The sequence below is a fragment of the Cimex lectularius genome, unplaced genomic scaffold (genome assembly GCF_000648675.2).
Source record: "Cimex lectularius strain Harlan isolate CLEC.00 unplaced genomic scaffold, Clec_2.1 scaffold244, whole genome shotgun sequence".
Lineage (NCBI taxonomy): Eukaryota > Metazoa > Arthropoda > Insecta > Hemiptera > Cimicidae > Cimex > Cimex lectularius.
The window spans coordinates 589,308-616,104 of NW_019393120.1; the positions used below are offsets into that span (position 1 = coordinate 589,308).

Genomic DNA, 26,797 nt, shown 5'->3' on the forward strand with positions numbered 1-26,797 from the left:
ATAATTGGTAATAAATTATAAAACGTTTTTAAGGATATATTCTGTTATATATATAAATACTCATTAATAAGTTCTTTGAAGTTTCATTTTAAACATTCTTTTTGTTATTTAAAATTTATTTTCTACATTTCTTACCCATGAAACTCTCCAAATCCTGCAAAATGTTTCCATTTTGAAATGCCTTCTTTATTTATTAAATATGTTTCACTTCGCAATACAAAATATTCTGATTATCAATAAGTCTAAAAACAATTTTTGTCTTCAGAAGTTAAACCAAATTTTATAAGTATAATCTGCTAAATCAAGTTGAAATTAAACTCAATACCAGGAAAAATTGATATCAATAAATGTATACAGGGGTGGCCTCAACGGTGTGGGCACTGACACAGCGTTCACACTGTAAGGCAAAAGTCCTGGATTCAAATAGAGAGGCCATGCATTAAAACCTGAGAAATTTACGAATGGGCATTTTTTCAAAAAAATTAGCACCCTGAGGAATGATATGACCTATGCTGTTGCGTGCCCTTGTTAAAAAAAAAAATAAATAAGCGTAGCGTATGTGCACTTAAACTCTATAAAAATAAACTGGAGGATGGGTATTGGATTACAAACAATACAAGCCAATTGATAAGCAATTTATTTAGAAAATACGAAAATATTAAATTTACTTTTCACAAAAGATCTTTTCCGTGCATACATTTTAGAAGTCAAAAGATTCATGATGACCGTGATGATCATGGTGATGATGATGGTGGTGGTGATGATGTTTCTTTACTTCAACTTTGTATGGCACTTCAATTGGGATTTTCACTGGAACTTTGACCTCATAAGGGACCTTCTTTTCAACAGTGTAAGGAACTTTCTTCTCGACGTAGACGGGGTAAGGTTTTTCGACATGCACTGGGACTGGTTTCTCAACTGGTACTTTGACTTCATAGTGAACAACCTTTTCAACAGGTACATGTACTATTTTCTCAACTGGTACATGGACAGGGTATGGCTTTTCGACAGGGACTTTAACTTCGTACGGGACTTTCTTTTCTACAGTGTAGGGGACTTTCTTTTCGACGTATACAGGGTAAGGCTTTTCAACATGTACAGGGTATGGTTTGTCTACGGGTACTTTGACTTCGTAATGTACTTTCTTTTCAACAGTGTATGGTTTTGGTACTGGTACTTTGACTTCGTATGGAACTTTCTTCTCAACATATACTGGGTACGGTTTCGGCACGTAGACAGGGTAGGGCTTATCAACTGGGACTTTTACTTCATATGGTACCTTCTTGATAACTTCTACCGGATAAGGCTCTGGAACTTTCTTGACGACGGTGATGGTCTTGACGTGGTGCTCGTGGTGTTCATCATGCTCGTGCTTTTTCTCAGGCTCGTGATGAAACTCTTCAAATCCTTTGTGTTCGAATCTCTTCTCTCTTGTTACACCTGCTGAGGCAAATGCAATAACACTTAACAATACAATTATTAAGAGCTTCATGGTGAACTGATACTTTTCCAATTAACACGCTCTCCTTATATATAAGAATCTCCCACTCAACTTGCCAAGCCAAGCATCCCTTTCTACTCTTTTGTGAAACTAATTACAAAATCAGTTCTTATTCAGCATATTGTAAGATATGATCTTTAAAGTGTCATAATAGTGTAACACTTTATAATTGGGTCTACTGTTCATGGTAGTATGAGTATGTTAATATAAGAACTACTTTGCATTATGACGTGTTGTATTATATAAATGAAAATTTTCTCATTATCTACAGGCCTGTACATCACATGTATATATGAGTGTGTATATTTTTGATATATATAATATGATATTGTATAATACAAATATTGATAGAAATTTTGAAAATGGGGTGGGTATGTAGATTCACTTTTTGTAAATGAAGGTTCTACACAGATTTGTTGTTTACCGGATTTCGAGCAATAAACGCTGATCGTCAGGTTGAAGATTTACAAACACATCTCTCAACATGAATCGAGGCTAATCTTCTAATTTAAGAACTTTACATACTTTTTCTGATAGTTACCCAAGTATGGCAAGCAACAAAAACCTAAAAATTCCTTTTTGGTGGGGAGACTGAGCCTGATTGTTGCTTCTTTTAAAGTTAATTTTTTATTATTTTTACTAGCAACCTGTAAATATTTCTTGATGTTCATTGTTTTTAGCCAAGGTTGTAATTATTTTTTTACAATTAGCGAGTGTTAATGGTAATTTAAACATATGGTCTATGAGCTAAACGAATCCAGCAGTTTTTTGGGTTCATGGATGAGAATTTCCTGGTATCTTGGTGTCTATAGATGTTTTCAATGCTGTCAATGTGTTCATGTTGTCTACATACATCAATTTCAATTCCAAGATTAATTGGAATTTTCAACATACATACCATTTTACACTCTGTTAATATTCTTTCCAGACTAGTGAATCGGGAATCATTAAAAATCTGCTGAATTCACAGAAGACTGAGTTTTCCTTTTTACAATCTTCTAAAAAATATGAATTAAGAATATTAAAATTATGACAAATTACAAAATTTACTAGGAAAAGTGAGTAATGGAAATTGTGAAAAAAACTTAAAACTATAATAAGTAAGTAGGTCAGTAATGCTAGTTTTTAGTTATTTTTTCGCATCATTTAAATAATCGGTTCACTTAAAAATGTTCACCTATTTTCAATGGAGTTTATCAAGCCTGGCCTGTTCGGATGTTTGCAAAAAATGGATGTTTTATTGTTATAGTACTCGCTAGATATCTGGGTTTGTGTTTATTGAGAGTGAATGTATTTATTAGAGTGAATGTGTAGTGTGTTTATCATTTAAAAAGAATAATTTAAAATCTGCATTTGTAGGGGGATGAAATGACCTAGCTGTTGGCAGTCCCTGGAGCCTAACTTTGGTAAGACGAATAAGACAAAGGTCACTGAAGCAGGTGATTCACAAGCTTAACTCAGTATGTTGGTATGGTTGGTATGCAGCATACGACATACCAATACCATGCAGCATGGTTATGTAAAATAATTGTGATTCTTCCTTTTTTCTAACTTAAAACTTAAAAAGGTTACAACTCTGTCGATATGCTTTCAATGAAGCATAAAAGAAGTCTGTTTAAATTGCCCTTGGTTGATTTTACATCGCCTCAAGTTAAGAGGGAGACAAATGCAATTGAACCTGATTGACATAAGCCTGTACAGAAAGAAGAAAAACATCATGAATATTATTTATAATATATATAACTTAAATCAATCTATTTTACCAGCCATCAATGAGGATTAATAAGTACAAAGAACAAACATCTTCCAGAATTATGTTTCTTAAAAAACCAAAAAACAAATACAAACATTTCATTGATCTATTTATTTTATTTTTCATTTACAATAAAAGTAGTACAATCTTATTTTAAATGTTTTACATTTACTAAACATCCATTAATGTTGAATACTATTAAAAATGAGACTAGAAATAAAATTTCATATCGACCTGAGCAAAAGGAAGACATTCACATCAGAACCGAGTATTTGTTTACAATGTACGATTACAAATTTTAATAAAAGAATAGAAAAAGTTGATTCCTAAAACACAACCAACTTGACTTTTTTTGTTCTTTTTAAAAAATATTTATCACAAACTTAGTAGAAAGATCGAATAAAAAGTTATACATTTTGTTCTATTATAGATTTGTTTCTCTGGTATTATTCGAGAAATAAACAACTCGTAAAACCATATCACTTTGTTCGCATAGCATTGTATACTAAAGAATGGGGAACAAATAAAAATAAGTATGCCATAAAATAAATGCATCTTTGAAAATTATTTTCGCAGGAAAATCGCCTTAAAACCTCTCGAGAGCAATACTGCTATTCACGAATGCACTGGAAAAAAAATGATTAGTTAATAGTAATAATAATAAAAAACTTTTAAATAATATATTAATGAAATATTGTTTTAAAAAATCATTGAACAAACAAAATTAAATTGTTGATTTGATGTGATATTTTTTAAATAATAAATATTGGTTTAAAACAACCTATATTAGCGGCCATAACTGATCATATTAATTATTTCAATTTTTTTAAATCTAAGGTCTTGTTGAGATGAAAAAGCTATTGTCTCAAGCAGGATTCGAACCCACCAGACCTTAGATTAAAAAAAAATTAATTGAAATAATTAATATGGTCAATTATGACTGCTAAACATACACGGATTAATATAATAAGTAATCACTTCGCTAACAGCTCCCCTTGGCCACTTTGTAAGTCGCTGAGAATCGAATCCTGATTACAGAACATTTGAAAAATGGCAAAAAGGAGGAAAAATTGAAAGGATGTAGGTTGAGATGAGGAGTTGGTGTCCGAGAGGATCGAAGTTAATGAATAGGTCAAGTGGTTAGAGCAGCGGCGTATTCAGCCGAAAGTCACGGGTTCCAATCCCGCTCGTGACACTAGCTTTTTCATCTCAACCTAGACCTTAGATCAAAATAATTAATTGAAATAATATCAGTTTAAAGTTTCAGTGTCAATTTTTTATAATTTGATTTTGTGATTTATTAAAATAATACTTACTTAACTTTTGAAGGTAATAGAGAAGATTTGTATATATATTTATGCCCAAGTCGTTCCGACTGACTGAACTTCACTAAAGTTGTTAGATTATTAGGCCTTTCTTTTTGTAAAGTTTTATAAAGCTGAAATACAAATTTTAATATTTTTTATATATATAATTTTTTTTTAAATCGAATATAAAAGAGAAATTACCTTTTCCCCAAGAGCGACGGGTATAACAATATCATCTTCAGCATGTAAGATTAAAATAGGCGTCGAAACCTTTAATAAGTGTTTGTCTGATTCAAACTGCAAACCGTTGTTGTACATTGGTTCAGTAAAAAAATAATCGAACCAAGGTAAGTATATGAAAAACTAGAGAAACACACAATATAAACAGAACTGGCAGTACAAAAAAGTAGTCCAAATTAAGTCAAATTTTAAAACCTTCGCTAGTGGGTATGATCTAATTTCCTCTTTCATATTGTTAAATGGAGATTCTAATATAAGGCCTGTTACTCTCTCACCTTCGGACTCCAAAATATCAACAAGATGTGATGAAATACTGAAATCCAAAAAAGAAATATTAAAATATAGTTTTAAAAAAAGTTTTTCAGAAAAAATACCCTGTGCCTAGAGAATGGCCCCATATTATTATTTTAGCTAAGCCCGCTGCTTTTTTCTTCAGCCATTTGTAAACAGTTTTCGAATCCTCAACGACGCCTAATTCACTTGGCTCGATTGGACTTGAATCTCCATAACCTTCAAAATTTAAATAATAGTTTAAAACTTATCACTACAACATATATTAGAAAGTATTCAACAATAGTACTTCTATAATCGAAAGCAACAATGTGGTAGTTTTGATTCTGCAAAAGTTTATATAAATCAATTCTATGGCCGGCTCCTCTGTTTCCTGAGTTTCCATGCAGATATAAAATTATAGGTTCACCACCACTTAATGCTGTATCGTATTTTTCAGGACTATAGTCTATAAGCTTCTGTGGTAATAAATGCCTGAGGGTTAAAATGTAAACAAAATAAAAAACATGTTATTTTAATTTAAATTGACATTGAATACGGACCAAACTCCGAGGGTTACATTGTCGTCTGTTTTTAAGTAGAAATTTCTTACACCATTCATATACTTTTCTGGATGTTCAAAGTCGACAGGAACATGCACTGAAAATAAATATTTTGTAAATTATCAACATCCGCAACTGCGACGACTAAATATTGATTTAATAATTACCCATATTGAGGAAAACCAACGCTTTTTGCAAATTGTATGAGTTTTTATAAATGACCGGTATAACAATAAAAACAAATAGAAAAAATAACAGAACAATAGAAAATGTTCCAATTAAAATCCTAAAAACACAAAAACAAATCAAAATAACGTTCATTAATTGATTAGAATTTTTGTTTAAATAGTCCAAATAATAATTCGATTGGCATGCAAGACAAAATGATCTAATTAAAAATATACCATGTACAATACAAATGAATATATACACTCAAAGACAAAAACCAGACATTTGCATTTTGTTGTCTATTTTAAACTGTGTATTTTTTATTGTCGTAATAATTACAACGTATTTATTTTAGTAAGTAAATTAAACAAGATCAGAAATTCATGAGTTACAATAAAAATTATTTAATTATGATGGTTTGAAAGAAAATTCACCAAAACAAAAAAATAACTTAGTGACAGGTTAAAATTTACCTAACAATTTATTACTTGGTTTTGCTCTTAATAACGTTTATTACCTCCTCTGGTCTTGCAGAGGGTCTTAAGTTTTCTAGGCATTGAGAAAGCGAGTGACTAGATTTCATCTTGTGAAAAATAATCCCATTCTCCAATGAGATAGGTTTGAAGCTGTTCAACGCTTGTTAGACGTGGCGAACAAGGTCTCTGTCTTTTTGTCATGTACCATAAGTGTTCTATAGGATTGTATTAATTAATGTCACCATCAAAAATTGGAATCCAATCTGCATATACAGTTGTAGATGATAAATGAAATTTAAAAAATTACTGTTTCATAGAAAAAAAATTAAAAATCAATTAATTCACTCAACTAGTTGGCTCTGAAAGGATAAATTGAACTAATTTTCATTATTTTTAATTTAAAGAATGCATTTGGGTTAAACACTATAAACGTACACAACAAGTAATTAATGTTATGGTTACCTTTTAAATCAACTATTAATCTTTATATCTAATTATTATGGAAAAATAGACAAATAAATACATGTATACAGTTCTTTTTTTTCTTTGAATGTATATCGTACATTTCACTGCTACTTTACACAAAAGAAATGTCTTTTGAATTTGAGAAGTGCGATGAAATATTAAAGTAAATATTTACAAGTTCATTCCATTAATTTGCTTTGAATTATTCCAAATATGATTGACACAGGTATTTGGCAAATACAAAGCCTCTTAAAAAAAAAGTACAAATTGTATAATTAATTATGAAACAAGGTGCAATGTATAAACTATATTACAGATTTATTCAAGCCACATATAAAACCCCAATTCGACTGGATTGTTAATTAAAACATTGAATAAGTTTTATTATAAATTTCATGAGAATCATACAACTATATTTAAGTATACACTTTTTCATTTTATATTTTCTCTAAGAAATTCTTTGACTGATTGTTAAAGGGGATAAAATAATTTCCTGGGATCCATTAAATTCATTCTTAAAATTGTTAATTTTTTTTAAAAACTAATTTTCAAATTTTTGTTTTATGTGCAAAACTTAGTTACAACCCAATTGTTAACCAATAAACCATGTCAGAAAAGAAAAATGTTATTTACATTAAAATATAGAGTCAGTTTGTAAGTTGATATAGATCTATATTACCACACCATGGCTTAAAGAGTAACCAACAGAATTTAAAAATGCATAGTACAAATAAAATAATACAAGATGATTGAGGGAATGCATAAAAAACCACTATTGATCATTTAAAAGAAAAAAAATAATATAACCAAGATATGAAAAAAAGAGTGCAGCAGTAGGCCTACTAATTATGATCAAACTACTTTCATATTATTAATCAAATTAATTAAATGTTTTCTTTCAGTAATAAATAATATACTTTCTAAATTACACTTTTAAGGATGAAATTTACAGCAGATGTTTTCATTTGGCAAAATTCCACAAAGAGCAAGAAGCATTTGATTAGAATTACAAGTCTAATTATGGCCACATCTCTGGGTATTTTCGTCAGCCAACAATAATGACATTTTACCTTATTATCAGTGGATTGGATTTCGGGATTCTATTTCCATCGAATAACATTTCATCGACACTATAATAACTCCCAGTCGGTGCGCGACCAAATGAACAAGCATAATTTTTCATCGAGTAAAATTTATTCATTTGAAAGATCAAAATTGAACTAATTACACCTTAAATTTACTATTTGCCCTACTGACATAATCAAAATGTAAAGGCTTTAGATAAAACTGCCAAAATACGCGTCATTTGTTTGAGAGACATTGTAACTGGATTCATTCCAAGTCTAAAACGTCATCTCACCTGATTGCTTTTTCGCCCAGGCATATTTTTTTTTTCCTCTGCAGGTCAGTAACAATCTTATCTTCTAAATCCTAATCTGATTTTTCTTTACTTATTTTGTAAATTCATTATTATTCTAACATTTATATAAACCTTTTTTTTACTAAGTTATTATTATTATTTTATTACTTTTTGTGTTAAATGGCCTTATGACTTTCATATTAGCCAAAGTATGTGAGTTGTTGACTTGATAGATAGATATATAGTTTCAGGAGGAAAAGGAGTGTGAAAGAAAATTCTAGGGGTGACAGTGGGAATCGAACCCATGACCAGTGTCTATAAGCCAAAAACCGAAAGCGCTAACCTCTCGGCTATCATGCCCCCCCCCCATTATTATTATAAACAATTAGATGTATACTTTTTCTGTATGTCATGGTATAGATAAAGTTCATCAAAGAAACAAAAATTCTCATTACATTAAACATTAAAAAATATTGTGCATAAGCTTTAAAAACTGTGCTTGTAATAAACCAATTACATTTGATGATGATTTTTTTGTAAAATTACACGTGTTTAAATTAGAAATAATTTTTTGTTTTAATTTTTTACATTATGTTTTACATTACAATATGTGAATGAAAAGCTTTAAGTATTTGCTATTAAAAGGACAAAACAAATAGTTTAAAAAAATACATAAAGACAACAGACATTGAAACACGATAGGACACAAGGAGAATGACATGCATTTTTACATTAACTTCTTTAACATATTGCATTCAAAAAAAAATTATTTTATACTCACACGCCAGTATACCACAGTGCTAGAGCACCAATAGGTATCAATATAACTATTGAAATAGCGAAATATGCAGAGTTTTCCATACCAATTCTATATTATAACAGTACTTCTAATACATAACATGCACTCAATTCATAAAATGCCTATTAGAAATAACTTTTAAGATCTGAAACAGTAAGTTATTATGTGCTTATTTTGCCCTATGAGAATGTAATATTTTGTATATTTAAAAATCCAGGCAATTAATCTGTCGCCGTTGTAACAGCAGAATGGACAATAAGATGTTGAGCTCGTGATGTGGAAGACGACAGTCAATTGTTGGGGCAGTTTTGAGAGAGACGAATTGAATGAGATTGGAAAATAAAACAATTTGATAAGCAGGACTTAGGCTGCTGAGAAATGCACAAAAGTACAAAGGTGTGTGTGTGTGTGTTTTCTTTGAGTAGATCAGTATATGTCAAAATGAGTTATTCAATCAAAAAGCCATTCAATAAAGCTCAGGTTTTTCATTCATAAATTTACCAGCAACATTAACACCAACAATTTGCATACATAAAGATTTCTTTATATTTTTGTACATGTTAAATACCATACCTTCTGAATACAATTTTCATCATTACGTTGATCGAGAGCAACAAACAGCTACAACTACATGTTATGAATTTCACTCAAAAAAAATTCAGTTACTTCAGACTAATCCTTAAAACGTATTAATTATTTATGTTCCCTTTTTGATAATTTTACCCTACACAAATGTATAAAAAGAAAAAAAAATCGTATCCGCCACTTGTTCCTATCCTTGCAGATTTTTCTGTGAATAAATTGCCAATTCACTTAGTCCAGTTAACACACCAGGATGACCTCTCAATTATATCAAATGTCAAGGGAACCAATTACTTAAGTTATCAAAATCGATAACACAGATATGATGGAGGTACTTCATTTCATCTCATTAAAAATTGTTTATCATTAATAAATAAATAATTACAGCTATTATTTATAAATTTATCAAATATCTAAATGTATTTTTTTAAATAATAATAAATTACAAAATTTTGAACAGTAGTTTTAAAATTTTTACTTTTTTGTTTTTTTTAAATGGCATTCAACTAAATTCAATTTAATTATATGATATGTATCAAGGTTCTCTTCAAATAAATATTCTCATTAAAAAATTTGGTTTTAATAAAAACGTGTTTTTACATTTTTTAAATTTTATTTTTATTTTTTTTTTTTTTAAATGACCTTCAACTAAATTCCATTCAATTATATAACATATATCGAGGTTCTCTTCAAATAAATACTGTTATTAAAATTTAATTTTAATTATAAAAAGTTTTTTTTCCAGGGCACCACCATACTTTTTTGTTTATCAACCTTCGATAGTCAGGTTGGGGTAGTTTGGAGTAGTTATAAAGCCCAGTTTTCTTCTTTTTTGTGCCTTGCAGTTGGATGGATAGGTGGATCATCAGTGGAGTGTTAATATGCAATCTTTCCGAGGAAAATACCATCCTTGGGCCACAAAACTACTGGGTGTGACATAACATTTTTGTGTCTTGATCCATTCTATTCCATAGATGTATAGAACCAAAAACACCCTTTCATAAAAAGCAGTCTTTATTATTTTATTTTTTTAACAAGTATCGATTTCGGGATGCTGCCCGTACCCCTTCTTCAGCTGTCATGACATAAGTCATCAAATATTTTGAAAAAAAAATTTTTTTTAATTATTTAATAAAAAATTTAATATTTTATGGTTTTTTTTATCAAGACAAAAGTGGACCAAGATAAAAAGTAAGTTCAATTTCCTTCCAGAATTTAAACTGGAATCACTTATACATTGTCTGTCAGGACAAAAGATTTGCTAAAATATGCTAATTTGTCCAAAATTAGACTAATCTAGTTTTGTCGTAAGGGTGGAGATATAATTGAAAATTTGTATATTTAAAAAAAGCAAATAAAACTGCTGCCATGTGTCCTTTTACAATATAATTTGTAATTAGTATAATAGAATAAATTTGGGCCCTCAGGCCAGGAAAAAAGGAGTTTAGTCACGATTTGAGGGGATTGAAGGAAATAAACTTTGTGCCCTGTGTGACGATTTGTTGTTGTAACGAAGGTGTGACCATTCGAAGGTTAATCTAAGAATATAAAAATACAGGGGGGCAAAGTTTGTAAATGTGTAATTGTTTGAACAAAGCTTAAAAGTTTATCTTCTTTATCATTTATAAATTCATTTAAAGCAATTAAATGCATTGTTGAAACTTACCACCAGTTATTCAACAATCCTTTAAAAAAAAAAATTTGAATTTAATCTTCACATTTTTCAATTTGTTGTTTTAAGCATTTTTCCACAAAAGTTGAATATGGAATAAATTAGACAAATTATTTATAATTTGTACATTTTTAAAAACTATCCATGTAGGTTTTTATAAATTTCCTGCTTTATTTTTACATTAATTTTTTGAACTTTTTGAGAATTTACAAAAAGCATAAAATTAAAAATTTAAAAAAAAACGGAAAAGTAAAAAAATTTAAATATAAAAAAATACTATGTCATTTCTTAATTAAAAAGGATTCCCTGTTTTGTACTTGTTATTTGTTGAACACTTGTAACTTTGTTTTATTTCTTTGGAAAATGTACTGTTACTTCTTGTTAAATAATGTAAATTTCAGTTGGAACCATGTAATAGTAATTCCATAATTGAATATGTAAATTTAAAAATGTAAATATTAGAAATATTACACAAAACAAGCAGTAATGGTAAAACTTTTCCACAACAGACCTGTTTAGGATGCAGTGAAGGAAAGAATTGTATTCTGCATCAACCCCAATTTATGATAATATAGAGGTCACCGAATATTGATTGTATATTAAAAAGAGAAAAAAAAGTGTCAGGTAAAATTGTAAAACAGCAAAAAGTTAAAAACGACAACAACTACAATACAACAAACAAATGAAAATAAGTCTGCATCCTTGGGTTGGTAAAAACACAACTTTTAAGAATTTTTTTATACCTTTGATTCAGATCCGATTTTTGCATAAACTTATTTATTTAGTTAGTATAATATTTCGTATTTACTGTAGTAACATATTTCATAAATTCAATGCAGTTGTCATAGTAAAGAAGTAATTTATTGTATTTTGACTTTTTGCTAAGCATTTACTAGCCTTCAATAATAATGCGTGTAAAGTTCGAAGTGTCATCCTAGATAAGTTATTAAATAAATTTAATTAATTCACTTGTTACCAATAAAATAAATGCTAATACAACTTGGTTAAAACAAAAATCTGCATCCTTGGGGCAAAACTGGGTAGGTAAAAACACAACTTTTAAGAATTTTTTTGTACCTTGATTCAAATCCAATTTTTGCAGTAACTTATTTATTTAGTTGGTATAATAGTAGTATTTACTATAGTAACTGTGTTCATATTTCAAAAATTCAATGCAGTTGTCATAGTAAAGAATGTTAATGTTATGTTAGTAAAGAATATGTTCATTTGTCCAAAATTAGACTTATCTACTTTTGCTCCGAGGGTGGAGATATAATTAAAAATTTGTACGTTTAAAAAGAAACTGCTGCCATGTGTTCTTTTAAAATATAATTTGTAAAATTAGTACAACTAGAATAAATGTGTGCCCACAGGCCAGGAAAAAAACAGTATAGCCAGGATATGAGGGGATTGAAGGAAATAAACTTTAATGTCAAACAAAGAAGTTATGTATGGAAAAAAATCAGGGATGAGGTCAATTAGAAAGAAAGTACTTTGATTAGAAAATTAATAGAACTGGGTCACTATTTGGGTCTGTCTTCACTTACGGGTTTGTAGAACTACACAAATACATCTGTTCCTCACTGAAGATGGCACAATGCCAAAATGCATTTGAGTAGTTTAACAAACACGCAAGTCAAGATGAACCCAATAAGTGACCTAATGTGGTGGTCCAAAAAGGGAAGAAAAAAAGGATTAGTTCCTTCGCCGAGCTTCTGAGGAATCAGGAGCTTCATCTTTTTCCAAACCATTCCATTTTTCTTAGGACTTTGAAATTTTAATTGATAGTTTAAAAGGCTCAATAATATGAACGCCTCTTCAAAATTTAAAACCGATGATTTCAAAAAGAATTAAATTGAATCTGAGGTCATAATCTGCATGCTTGGGGTAAAATTGGATAAGTCAAATTTTGGTCAAATGAGTGCATATTTCTTTAAGTTTAAGTCTGTAGGCCTGATAGACACAATTGATTAAGATGAAACCACTTCCATTTAAATTGTAATCCAATGTACACAATTTAAATTGTAATTGTTTTTAATATATTCAGTTTTGCCTTGAGGGCACAGGACATAATACAAAACATTTATTAATTAAAAGACTAAGTCAAATATTAATTATGCAACAATTGTATTCAAATGAATTATGTTTCAGCTGCGGATATAATGAAACAGTTTTCATTGAAATACGTTTCAATTTTAATTTTACATAAAGGAGTGTTGATACTGGGAAACTTTACAGAAATATAAATCCTCATATGTTTAGCAGTCATAATTGACTGTACTGATTATTTCAATTTTTTTTTTTTCTAAGATCTTGGTTGAGATATGCCACGATAGCTGGTGGTTAGAGTGGCGGCATATTGAGCTGAAGGTTGGGGTTCAGATCCTGCTCATGACACTAACTTCTTCATCCCAACCAAGACTCTAGATAAAAAGTACAATCAATTTATAGAAATAATTGAGGTGAGGTGAGTATTTCAATTCACTTTTAGAAAAGGATGATCAACACACACAAACCGTTTTTAACAGCAGTCCAGATTTCAAGAATTCAACACTCCTTCACGTTGAGAGCAGTGTTTGTAGATTTCAGCCTGATGATGAGCGTTTAATGCTTGAAATCCAGATTGCTACTAAAAATCAGCCTCTGCTGGGTCCCAGGAAATATGGGAGTGAAGGCATACCCATGCAAGAAGAGGGGCTGCTATACCGCTGATAGCACTCGAGCTCTTCTGTGGCATAGGAATTAACAATATCAATGAGCGACTCAGACAGAAGGATAAAAAAATGAGGGAACAATGGAAGAACCTACTGACAAACTTTGAAAGGAGAGAGGTAATGTAAATAGAAGCAGAAAAAAACTGCGAATCCTAACAGGACATCTGAAGATTGGCTAACCCAACACAGCATGAGCAGATTCTACAAAGAAGCAAAGGAGACATCAACACACCTATGAACAAACTGGTGATACTTACTTGCCCATAGGAGGAAATGTTTTGGGACGTACAACGTAACCGAAGAAGAGATTCAACCACTGATACCGGGCCTACCAATGAAGTTCCTTGATGAATTTACCAGTGTGCTTTAAGCAGCTTTAAAGGATGCAGTATAATACGCAGCCCGACTAATACAACTATCTATCTACTAAAAACAGTTTGCAAGCAGAACCATCCTTTCAAAAAAAATTAAAAACTAGGAAACTTTTCCTAAGCGACATTTGGACATCTAATCAACAGTGTGAAAAGATCCACTTAATATAATTTTTGTAGTTGTAGAACATGCTTTTTTAAAAAATCTGAATTTTAATCTTATGGTAAAAGCATTAATCAAGTTTCCTCAGTCCTCAGTCAATACTAAGAGTGTACTGAGCAGATTAAGCTGAACGAAACGTAGGCTGAAAATAAAGCCATTACATTTTTATGAAATTAGCTGGTTGGATTATTTTGTTTTTGTTCATAGACTTATTTTAAAAATAATTTCATGCAATCGTTTCGCATGGATAGGTCTTATAAAAAATCATCTGATTACTAAGAAGAGCAATAGTCAAAATACTTCAGTTATAATTCTGTCCTTATTTTTTATTTTTTTAACTTTGTAATTCCACATGACGATTAGTGATTTAATTACCCAAGGGTTCGACATCCCGTGTATCTTGTAGAGTAATTGCCTGAACTTTGCTCTCAGTGGGAACACTTCGAAGCAAGAGATCATAAAAGAGTACTTACTTTTTGATAAACCTCTTCTTCAGAAACATCTTCATTCTTATCAGCTTCTTCAATTTCCTGAGAAAAACACGTATAAATTTCAGAAACATTGAGTTTGAGTACAGTTCAAAAATCTTAAAAGAAATATAGAAGAGATTAAACAAGGGAGAACAGTGGGCTGCCTCCCTGGCTAAAAAAGAAAAACAAAGAAACGCTGCATATTTTCCCTTACCGGCCTGTTTTAATCAGTATTACTCTATGTTTATAAAATGAGTCGATCGACCAAAAACATAGTTCCAGGAGCTAGAAAATCAATAGGCACTACATCACTTGATTTCCAAGTGGTCAGTCGCAGTTTGAATGCCCTTGTAAAGGCCAACTGGTTTGAAACCAGGCTGAGAAAAGCCGTGCGAAAATATTTTACAAAACAACAAAAATCAAGCAAGAAAACAAACCTAATTTAAAACATCTCAAGGCTAAAAGCACTTAATTATAGTTATATCCCCCATGAGTTGAAAAACTTAGAGATAAAGGCTTTAACGTCATAACCCTGTCGATAAAAGCAACGGAGCATAGTTCCTCTTTTTTAAATTAAAAGCATAAAAGGCCAACTGATGATTCAGCAATGTTAACTGAAGTTATATCTAACTGAAACTAAGTCGATAAATGCATGACAGATCGTTTTGCACGTGATATAATGGAATATGCGTCATATGACAGATATGACATTACCGGCCGGCAAAAGGCGAAAACACTTGGTTCAGGTCGAACTCTGCCGAATTTTATATTTTTAAGAATTCATTTACAATACAAATGCACAGCGTGTGCTTCAGACATAGCTAAATGTAAAATGTATTATGCATTTAAATAGACAACGGTGTTCCACAAGGCTCCGTGTTAGGTCCCCTTATATTTTTAGTGTACGTCAAACGACATTTTGTGCACTAAAAATATAAAAGGAGCATTAACTGCACATTATATTTCTGCTTGGTGTCAGGAACATCTTGGAAGTATATAGACAGATGTAATCCGGCCTGAGACTTGGTGAATGGTTTGCTTATAATTGACTATCTTAGTAGCAGATCAAACTTCATGTGTAGATTGGGGATGAGGCCAGGAAGACAGAAACAACATTTATCTTCTTGTCGAGCTTTTGGCAGAATATATCGCCTTCATCAGGACTTCAAAAAAAATCGTTATACTATATGAACAGGTACATGTGTGGATAACGGATAGCCGGTAGAACCCTATTCTTCTTGGATTCTACCAGCTATCCGTTATCCACACATGTACCTGTTCATATAGTATAACGATTTTTTTTGAAGTCCTGATGAAGGCGATATATTCTGCCAAAAGCTCAACAAGAAAATAAATGTTGTTTCTGTCTTCCTGGCCTCATCCCCAATCTTCCTTTCAGAAAGAAAAAACTATATTTAAACTGAGAAGGCTGATCAATCACCAAAGAAAATATTAAACTTCATGTGCTTTAATCACCGGAATTCGATTAATACTGGCGTAAAAATTAACTTCTAATGTCTCCAATGCCTAGGCAAACTGCTATGTGATAGATGTTTTAAGTGGATCAAGTCCATGAAACTAAAAATAAAAATAGACAACCATTTAAAATAGTATTCTCATAATGATCTAGTACAAAAATGATTTCTATTTATTTATTGTGACCAATATACACTTCTCTTAATTCAATATGCTCTGGTATGCTGAGGGTGCACATAAAACTGCACAAAAAATAGTAGTCATACGGAAAAAAAAAATTAGTGCTATGTTGTTTAAGTACAAATTGGAACACTCTTCCTCAAGTACCACATTTTGCCTGTACCATACCTTTATCTTTTTTGAACTGTGAGGTTGTTTTTTAATGGATTTGAAAATTATATCGACAAATATAAAAAAATTAAATATATTAGATGTCTTATAACAAGCTTCTTATGACAGATATGACATTACTGGCCGGCAAAAGGCGAAAACACTTGGTTCAGGTCGAACTCTGCCGAATTTTATATTTTTAAGAATTCATTTACAATACAAATACACAGCAAGTGCTTCAGACATAGCTAAATGTAAAATGTATTATGCATTTAAATAGGCAACAGTTTCCACAAGGCTCCGAGTTAGGTCCCCTTATATTTTTAGTGTATGTCAAACGACATTTTGTGCACTAAAAATGTTGCCCCAACCAAAATTAACAGTTATGTTGGATTGTTTTCTGCATGATAAGCATAAGTGGTTATGTTTGGTCCCTAATGAGATCAAATGTGAAGTAAATCCAAAAATAATTTCTAGAGTCAAATGTTGGCTTTTTGAGTATGTGGCTTAAAACAAAAACAAAAATTAGTATCTACTATTTAAAAAGGAAATTCTTAGTTTTCACGTTTGTTTAATCTATTCTTATAAGTTGTAAAAATTATTGTTCCTATTGTTTTCTTTTCTACACATTTAGAAATATTATGTTCCCAATTTACTAGTTTTCCCTTCAATACTTCTTTTTTTACCATTGCATTTTCGGCAGCCCTTAAACAGGATCTACCTTCGCATCAACTTTTGTTATAAAAAATGTACATAGTTTTCTTTTATACTAGGAAATTTGTACCAATTGTATATTTTCTGTATTATGTGTTATCCTAATACTGTTGGTGAAAAATAATTCAACATAAGCAAAAGAAATGTGCTCAATTCAATTCAAAGATATCATCCAAATCTCTGGGACAATTCTGTCAATTTTTCAGGCAGTAGCTGAGACCCACACGAATGACCATCAGCTAGCCTGGGGCATTATAGTAATGTTCGGTTAGCTCAAAGAGCTTGAGAAATGCCTAGCACTCCTCCAAAACAATAGCCAGAATCTGAGGGAAATGAAGATAAAACTTTAATAAGAAGTTGTGTATTAAAAAATGATCATGGATGAGAATAGTTTGAAAGAGCAGAGTAAGTTTCTCCATCAAGCTTACAAGGAACCATCATCAGGTCTTTAATTAAAACATTAGTTAATACTTTAAAAGGTGGAAAAATATGAGGCCTATCTTGCCTTTGAAAACAATAAAGTATAAATTAAGGCCATATAGCACCAAGTCAAACAAGCATTTGGCAATTTCAAAGCCTCTCAACAATCACCATACAAGGTGCAGTGTATAAATTATATTGAAAAGAAAATGATAATCAGTAATAATCAAATTACAGATTTATCAACCCACAGAGACCATAGAAGGTCTCACTGATATAATCCATTAAACATTTGTCATTATCTTGTCATATTAGACATATCTCAGTGCTTTGTCATCTTTTCACATGATTCACTGAAAATATCAAAATGACAAACTAGTCTGATAAGCCTAGCAAGAATAGACAGACCAAGATGGCCTGAATAACCAAACTTCATATTTCACAGCCTTCATCATGAAATCTCTAATAATTAGATTATTTTATTTGTAATAAACATAGAAAATCAGAAAGCATAATGTTTTAGAGTTTTATGCCATTAAAACAGTTAAATAACAATGCTATTTATATTTATAAACTGATGTAAAACAATTTTAGCAATTATATTTCTTTGTGAAAATTTGTGTGATACCAACTGTACGAATAAACAATCACAGAAGATATTAAAATGACAACATACTTCTGTCTGACAAAACCAGGTTGAATAGATAGATCAGGATAATCAGAACTTAGACAATTAATATAAAAACAAATTTCTGTTTGGCCTTTATTTACTTACCTATACAAAGTGGTTGGAGCCTGATAATCTTTTATTTTCCTCATTTTCCAAATTTTAACACGGAAAACTACGAAATGTATTTAAAACTTCAGACAGTTATTTGAAAGGTTTGATACTGTTATTTTTGAGGCCAGTCAGGATTAGTAATGTTGCTAAAAATAGTGGTTTTCAAGATTCAAACAGTAGGCTAATGTATACAGAATTAAGTTATTAAAAAGTTATTTAAAAAATAAATAAATGTCAATTCTGATATTACTATTACAATTATGAAATGTTGCCATACTTTTGGTAATTTTTTCATATGTACATTAAATCAATTACATTACTCGTATGTTTATTATTTTTTTCACCAGCAAAGATTTGTCCTTACAATCATATATGTTGTGCCCATATCATAAAAATACCATCATGAATCAGTGCCTACAGTACTCTGGAGATATTAGCAGTTTCGAGGAGGGTGTTGGTGGCCGCAACAGTTTAAGCATTGACACAGCGCGACTCTCTAAGGTAAAGATCCCGGGTTCGAATCCAGCAGCCCTGCATTCAAACCCAACATACTTACAAATGGGCTTTTTTTCAAAAACACCTGTTGCAAACCCTTGTTTTAAAAAAAAAGTTCTGCAAAAAGCTTTTCAGATTGTAAGCTTTTTTAAATATTTTTATTAGTCGAAATTTTGATTAAATAACCTGTATAACTAATTTGGACATTCACTGAGATATTGCCAATTTTCTGGCATACTTGATTAAATTCCTGTTGAGCATTTATTTTTCCAAAAATTTGAACAAGAAATAGTAAAGGTGGGGTGAGTATGTAAACTGCTCAAATATGAACAGGTAGTATTTACCATCCCTTGGATTTTTAATTTATTTTTATTGAAAATTGCATTTAAATTTATTAGAAATTATTGTTTTTTTACTGATGAAAAATTTAATTTAAGGGATTTTGAAAAATAAAAGTATTTATTTAGAAATCATGAGATGCGATCTGGTGTGATGTAGGTTTCAGAAAAACATTTTCTTTATCGTGCCAACATTTCGATCTTTATTGAGATCATCTTCAGGGCCTGGGATTTACAAACATTGTTTACATATTACAATTACATTTTGGTAATATGTAAACAATGTTTGTAAATCCCAGGCCCTGAAGATGATCTCAATAAAGATCGAAAAGTTGGCACTATAAAGATAATGTTTTTCTGAAACCTACATCACACCAGACCGCATCTCACGATTTCTAAATAAATATCGATTAACAGTCACTAATCACCACACATAAAATAAAATGTTTTCATTCCATAATTTTGTTTATAGGACAGAGAATTTTTTTAAACAATTAACACCGAGTATAATGCCCTCTGTTAGCTAAAACCTCTGTGCACCTGTTAGGCAACTGTTGTCACTAATTTCACAAGGAATTCCACTCTAAAGATTTTGCAACGCTGCACTCAGTTGTTGCAGATCAACTGGTTGCGGATAGTAATAGAAAAGCCTCTGTCCAACACATCCCACATGTGCTGGGGGCATTTGGGAAATCCCCAGGTTTTCTAAACGTTGATGAACAACTCTACCTCTATGAGATCTGGCTCATCAAGAAATTGAAAATCCCCACAAATGAGATCCCTGATTTCTTGGACATAACGGACTATGGTGAGATTGCCTCTACAATATGAAGTCCAGTTCATACTCCAGTGCAAACCCCAGCCCAGACCATTACATTGCCTCCTCCAAACAGCACTGAAGGGAGCACAAATTAGGGAATTGTATGCATCCCCTGTTCTCAGTACACTCTTTGGTGCCTGCTATCACTATACAGACAGAAATGCAACTCATCAATAAACATAGCAGCATTCTATTGGTGTTCACTTCTAGGTGCTCATTGCACCATATTCTCCTGAGTTGCTGGTGGTGGGCTGTTGCTGCAGGTCGTCTCAAACAGGCATACAATGTCATGCCAACTTCTCATAAACAATTACGAATCATTTGTGTTGATAAAGGCTTTGTCAAAACATCTTATACTTCATTTAGGATCTGGTGAGCACTATGGAAAGGGTTCCATCTTGCAGCAATGACAATATTTCTGTCCTCCCTTTGCATCGTAATGCACTGAGATCCACTACCAGGCACCATTGGAACTTCCAGTCTCTTGGAATCGGGTTAAAGCCCGGGAGATCAGGATCTAAGAAACACCAACTGCCTCTGCGATATCCACTTGCCAGTGACCTCGACTGACTCAATCTCACAACAATATTGCAAACTTCTCGCTCAAGATGATGTCTTTACACGGTAAAATAGAATACAATTGAATTAAAATGGAGAAAAGGCGATAAATGGTGTTTATTTGCAAAATGAGTAATCTTCAAGTTTACATACTTGAGTAAATCCGTTATTAAAAATGAAGATTAACATATGTTTGTTTTTGGTTTGTATTTTCATTTTGCTCAACTAATAAGAATATGTCGGTTAATTTAATTAAAATTAATAGAATGAGAATAAATTACAAATATCCCTATTCATTTTTGAGCAGTTTATGTAATAATTTAAGATACTTGATTATAAAACGACCTAAGGTTAGATTTCAAGCAGTTTAGATTCACTTTTTGTAAATGATGGTTGTACACAATTAATTTAAAATTTATTATTAAGTTTTAACTTCTTACATCTTTTTTTAAATTCAATTCAGTTAGTTTAATCCCGTAGGAGTACTGCACTGATCATTATAATTAAATCAATATGCTGTCTGTAGTAAGGGTGGTTTTGAAAAAAAAGCCCATTTGTAAGTATGTCGGGTTCGAATGCAGGGCGCCGCTGGATTCGAACCCGGGACCTTTACCCTACAGTGAAGAGCGCCGTGTCATCGCCTAAACCGTTGCGGCCACTGACGCCCCGTCAAAATCAATTTGCTGTTAACCAGAGATGTACTGCAATACTATTCAACCAGATTTTCAAAATTAATTGCTTAATAGAGAAATATGTACATATAAGAAAGCAAGCCTGTTTATTGTCATTAATACAAATATACTGTCAGTTTTAAAAACAAGAGCTCGATTTTCCACGATCTGTGGGAGTTCATTGGATGCATGTTATTTGCTTGACTGTCATTTGATTTGATTCTACAATCTAGGGTCGAATATAATCGATTATTGTGCTATCTTATGTAAATAAACTGATAAGTGTGTTGTCTAATGTTGAAATTGCTGGACATTCGAGTTTGAGAATATTGTGGAAATGGATACTGGCCAGAAAAAGGAGGACGATGTCCTCCAGGACGATTTCTGCCTCCGTTTATCGTCGAACATGATCACCTTCCAGGGCGTGAGTAAATCCCTTTTGACAAACGTATGCTTCGACGAGTGTAACATCCAAGTGTTCAGCATACTTTCTGGCCAGGACACGACCGAAGTGACAGTCAGGAGCCCTTACTGCGACTTTTGTACAAACTTCAGCATAGAGGAAAAAGGAAGAGTGATGTCAATCAAGTTTTCTCCGGATCAGGAGATCCTTGCCCTCCAACGGACACCTTCGACAATTGAGTTTTTTACGTTCAAAGAGAAAAAGGTGCACAAAGAGTTTTCGCAATCGTTCAAAGGCGTAACACTCCTCGGGTATATGTGGTCAAGTGTGAACGACCTGATTGTAGTGATGAACACTGGTATTAAACTTTTCAAGATTGACGCTAAGTCGTGTACTGTGTCCGCATCGAAGAACTCACTGAACCTCAGCGCAGGATGGTACACATATCATTCATTGAGTGGCCTCCTTCTCGTTAAAGTCCTCGAGCTCGGTAAACCTGCTCAGCTGCTTCAGATCAGAAAAGGACAAATTTCTAAATTAACAGCTTTTGATTTGTACTCTGACTCTGACTACAAGGGCCTTTCAAACATAGATCGTGATGATGTTATAATCGGCATTGTCTATAACAAACCGAGAATATTATTTGTCAATTATCGCACTACGAATACCATGGCGCAGGCAGAAGTGATTGTCAGGACATTAATAAATGCAAACGAAGTTAAAGTCACTAACGTTCTCAGGATAAACTCCGGAGGTAGGTTTGGCCTGAATGTTGTTGATAATTTGATTATTGTGCACAACCAAAATACAAAATCCTCATTGATATTTGATATTACCAACGCTCCTTTTGAAGGAGTTGTAACAACGCACAAACCACTCGTTGAGCCGATGTCCTTAAAATCCACATCTCACTCTCAAGCTGTACAGTGTGAGTTGTACTCACCAAACTGGGTTATATTTCAACCAAACATTATTATGGATGTAATTAAAGGATGCCTCTGGGGCCTCGAGTTGAATCTAAACGGATTTTATAAACATTTTGAAAACAAAAATAACTTAATCAAGTTCCTTCTATTAAGGAAAAACTCTCAGATGATAATTGCAAATATTTTACTTGAAATTGCGTTTGACCCAGCAAGGCTGGAAGAGCTTGCAGAGGCTTTTTATGAAATTAATAAGATTTATAGGTCCTACCTGGAGTGGAGTATGAAGAGTCAACTTTCACAGCCAATTAAAGATACCAAAGAAGATGACTTTCATATTGAATTGAGAACAATCCTAGACGAGGAGTTTTTGAACAACAATGTCTTCATGAAGCTTGAACGCGAGGTACAGAAAAAGAAAGAAGACAAGAAAGCGTGGAAAATTTTAACATGGACTTTAATAGAATATATACGCTCTCTGACAGATTTCCAAATCCCAGCGGAACATTTTATATACGAACTTTTAATACAGTCTTTAGTTGCGAATGATAATTATTACCAGCTTCACCAGCTTCTTCAGTATCACGTGATAGCCGATTCGAAACCAATCGCTTGCCGACTTCTGTCTTTACAAAACGAATACCCAGCTGCTGCCCAGCTTGCAATAGACATGCTGGAACGGCTGGGTTCAGGGCGAGAGGAAATAACAGAAATCCTTCTGTCTGATGCGCAAGTTTTGACCTGCTTGAGGTACACAACTGAGAAAATGGAATCTAATGAAATGCAGTTGATGCACCTGGCGGAAAAATACATGGCTGCTGCAGCTCCGAATCAAATCCTTCAACACTCAATAGCCAATTATTTTGAATCAAAACTAATCATAATCAACGGAACTGGTAATTAAGGAGAAAAACGCTATTACAAAGACTGTTGATTCAATCAAAGGTTCTGCATCAGCACACAGTACACTGTATATATTATATATATGAATAATTCATGTATGTAAATTAATTGTGTGTAGCAAAGCTGTGGTTTAATGGTTTTTACAAAACCAAAGGTGAAAAATTTATTATTTCCTCTTGTCCAACAGTGTTTTGACTAGTGATGTTAAAATTAAAAAAAAAATTGTTTATGCTATACTTCACTTAATAAATGTTGTCAGTACAATTGTTATATGCCATAATAGTTTTATGTTAAAAAAAAAAAAAAAAAGGTCTAGAATTTCATTTTCTTAATTTATAATTTTACATTTTCATAGCCACATTTTTATATATAATATCCTATAAATTATTATAAAATTATATTATTTTTTATTCTGTGATATTGTTAAAGAGTGTAAAAGAATATATACTATTTGAGCACATCTGTGTTTAACTCCACCCTTCTGGCATTATTAAGGAACTTTCATAGAAAAAAAATCTAATAAATTGTTAGGAAAAATACGTACAAAAAAATCAATATAAATCATAATTTGTAGTTAAAAGATTAATCATCCTGATTAAATATCAAAGGGGATGTCATTTCATGATTGTTTATACCTTATAAATAATAATTAATTTGTTGTAATGAGGAGCAGTCAGGAATGAAGTGTTTTAGGAAAACACGTTTTTCATTTTTTTTGCCGATATTTCAACCTTTATTCGGGTCATCCTCAGGGCCTGGGCGAGTTACAAAACATGTTTATTGGAAATTCGAATGCGGAATTATAAACAGGTTTTAAAATACTAATATAATTTGGCAAATATTTAGTTTTGTTCTTAGTTCCTGGTACACATATACTTGTAGATTGTAAAATTTTTCGACTACACTACTGAAAGTAAAATAAAAGTAATAAAAATTGGTTATATTTAACGTGTTTTGTACAGTGCAAAAAATTCAATTTTTTTAAAAAGTTAATTTTAATTTAATATGGTGGTAAAAATATTGGAGTTCCTGGGAGATAAATAGTGAGCAAAAAACGAGGGACCAAACTAAGTTATTTTATATTAAAAAAAAAAAAAATGGTGTGTTTAGTTAAAAAAATAACCAATTGTCTACATGAACAAAAAAGTTTAATTTATACGAAATAAGAAAAATGATCTAATCGGATTTAGCATGAACCTTAGGGTTCGTCTAAAACCCTGAATAAGACATAATAAAAGTCAAAATCTCGACAATAGTCCAACAATATTGTGTTGTTTTATGCACCACATACTTGAACATAAAAAAATCAAACTGAATAAACAAAAAGACTGACTTTGTACAACTGTGCAAAAATATCTAAAGCTTTTAAAGAAAATGTATTAATATTTCTCATGTTGGAGTACACAACCCCTGTGCATGCAATATCTGAACAGTTTGCAATATCGTTAAACACTTTGTAAAATAATTTTTCAATTAAAAATAGTTACATGATTAACAATAGTTATACCCTGTACCTGAATTAAATTAACGCTAATTTTTTGGGGAAAAAACTTGCATACTCAATTAAAAATTATTTCAGTTGTTCAAGCATTCAATTTTAGAAGTAAAAATTGATCATTCAAATACAAGTTAAATATATTCAAGCGTCCAAAAATTTTAAAAAATTATACACCAGAGCAACAGGGCAATAACATTATTAATCTGGAATAAACAAATATCGGGAAAATTAATAAAGAAATAAAGCTGACAAACCGGAATAGTCTTTGAAGGCCTCTAAGATGTAGTGATGCTAAACAACAAATGATAGTGAGCAAGGCTTTCTTTTACCCATTAGGTAGGGTTGCTCAAGAGACCACTTTCCTTCCTGTGTTAGTGGCACTGGTAATATTACATAACGGCCTTGAATGGACCCAGTTGAATGCCCGTGTTTACCATCAATTGTTTATACAACAAAACCCATCTCAAGTACAATTTTTAATAACAATTTTTTAGTAATAAAAGTGGTATTGAGTATATTTGACGATTTGTTAAATTAAGAGAGTGAATGGATCTGATGCAATGCCAAACTTTCTCTTCTTCCAAAAAAAGTTATGTTAATGATTCTTGCACACTTATGAGACCACAGTAAAGGTGTCACATTAAATAATAATTATTAGTGAGGTTAGGTAGACCAAAAATGGTTGGTAATGAACAAATTATAGGTTCATCATCCTACAGACACCAGGAGAAATCTCACAGTAATAATTATTATTATTAAAACGAAAAGTAAGGAAGGGAGATGTTTCAAGTATTTTACTGTTTTTTCTGAACACTAGAGATTTTTGATTAGGGAATCTGCATACTATAACTTTTAAACTGTTCTAGATAAAATTAAAACTACGTCTAGTAAAATGTTAATGTTATGAAATGTTTAACAGTATAAATAATGTTATCTTGATAATTTATTTTAATCTTGATTTTTCTTCTGGAAATTTTCATGTTTGTGGTTTATAAATATTGTGCAGTCTTCTTCTTGGAATCAAGCACAATAATCATTATAACAACAAAATTATGGGGCGTCAGTGGCCGCAACGATTTAGGCGACACGACGCTCATCACTGAAAGGTAAAGGTCCCGGGTTCGAATGCAGGGCCGCTGGATACTTACAAATGGGCACCGGCACCCAAACCACCATCCAATCACTCATTTGTATCGAATTGTTAGCCATAAATCATGGATATTGAAGACAATTTGATTATCAATTTTGTAAATACAGCGAATTATTACGGCTTAAAGATATTCCTTGTCAAGATTTTCAATCAGTAGAATTTTAATTAGTAGTAATTTATTATATTTATACAGTATTTATTATAATTTCAGTATTTATACAGCGGATTAGCAGCCATTTCCCTGATGGAAATTTTGCTATTTGCATGGATTAACTCAGTGATATCTTCGAAATCCATATTAAAATCTCAATTCTTCATTGAACCAGGATATAAAAAAAGTAAAAAAAAAGAATTTTGATCTTTACTGGATCTACAGTCTTGCTGGTATTGAAGGAAATGAAATAGTTAATACAATCAATAAGGGAGCTGCAACCCTGCCACAT

At 31.6% G+C, this 26,797-nt stretch overlaps 3 protein-coding genes and 1 long non-coding RNA gene across 11 annotated transcripts; 2 read left to right on the forward strand and 2 right to left on the reverse strand.

Moving 5' to 3' along the window:
- Positions 1-630: 630 nt before the first annotated feature.
- LOC112128110 (zinc finger protein 512B-like) lies at positions 631-1,730 on the reverse strand. The gene has a single exon (XM_024229905.1). It carries the CDS (start codon positions 1,490-1,492, stop codon positions 701-703), a length of 792 nt encoding a protein of 263 aa, XP_024085673.1. The 5' UTR covers positions 1,493-1,730; the 3' UTR covers positions 631-700.
- A 1,620-nt stretch (positions 1,731-3,350) lies between these two features.
- Positions 3,351-25,524, reverse strand: LOC106666756 (monoacylglycerol lipase ABHD12). Of its 8 annotated transcripts, XM_024229906.1 has the most exons (12): positions 15,312-15,533; positions 15,089-15,159; positions 14,878-14,934; positions 8,885-9,047; positions 5,802-5,920; positions 5,635-5,731; positions 5,382-5,566; positions 5,176-5,311; positions 4,997-5,114; positions 4,763-4,924; positions 4,571-4,692; positions 3,351-3,880 (listed from the first exon to the last, which is right to left on the reverse strand). In XM_024229906.1, exons 4-12 carry the CDS (start codon positions 8,962-8,964, stop codon positions 3,841-3,843), a joined length of 1,059 nt encoding a protein of 352 aa, XP_024085674.1. In that variant the 5' UTR covers positions 8,965-9,047; positions 14,878-14,934; positions 15,089-15,159; positions 15,312-15,533; the 3' UTR covers positions 3,351-3,840. The 8 variants fall into 8 exon arrangements, with proteins under 8 accessions (XP_024085674.1, XP_014249653.1, XP_014249656.1 ...); XM_014394167.2 differs by having other exon boundaries at positions 15,089-15,534; XM_014394170.2 differs by lacking the exons at positions 8,885-9,047; positions 15,089-15,159; positions 15,312-15,533 and adding an exon at positions 25,459-25,524.
- LOC112128112 lies at positions 8,059-8,626 on the forward strand. Its single transcript, XR_002910868.1, has 2 exons — positions 8,059-8,147; positions 8,349-8,626. It is a non-coding gene; the product is annotated as an uncharacterized LOC112128112 (long non-coding RNA).
- On the forward strand, positions 21,445-24,059 carry LOC106666755 (regulator of MON1-CCZ1 complex). The gene has a single exon (XM_014394164.2). The coding sequence runs from the start codon at positions 21,815-21,817 to the stop codon at positions 23,705-23,707; it is 1,893 nt and encodes a 630-aa protein (XP_014249650.1). The 5' UTR covers positions 21,445-21,814; the 3' UTR covers positions 23,708-24,059.
- Positions 25,525-26,797: the final 1,273 nt, after the last annotated feature.

Bases quoted from the DNA above. Each gene is read 5' to 3' on its own strand.
- LOC112128110 (XM_024229905.1), bottom strand. From the start codon at position 1,492: ATGAAGCTCTTAATAATTGTATTGTTAAGTGTTATTGCATTTGCCTCA.
- LOC106666756 (XM_014394165.2), bottom strand. From the start codon at position 7,944: ATGAATAAATTTTACTCGATGAAAAATTATGCTTGTTCATTTGGTCGC. The intron at 5,732-5,801 runs GTAATTATTAAA...ATTTATTTTCAG, and splicing joins GTTGGTTTTCCTCAATATGG to TGCATGTTCCTGTCGACTTT. The intron at 5,115-5,175 runs GTATTTTTTCTG...TTTGGATTTCAG, and splicing joins GGCCATTCTCTAGGCACAGG to TATTTCATCACATCTTGTTG.
- LOC106666755 (XM_014394164.2), top strand. From the start codon at position 21,815: ATGGATACTGGCCAGAAAAAGGAGGACGATGTCCTCCAGGACGATTTC.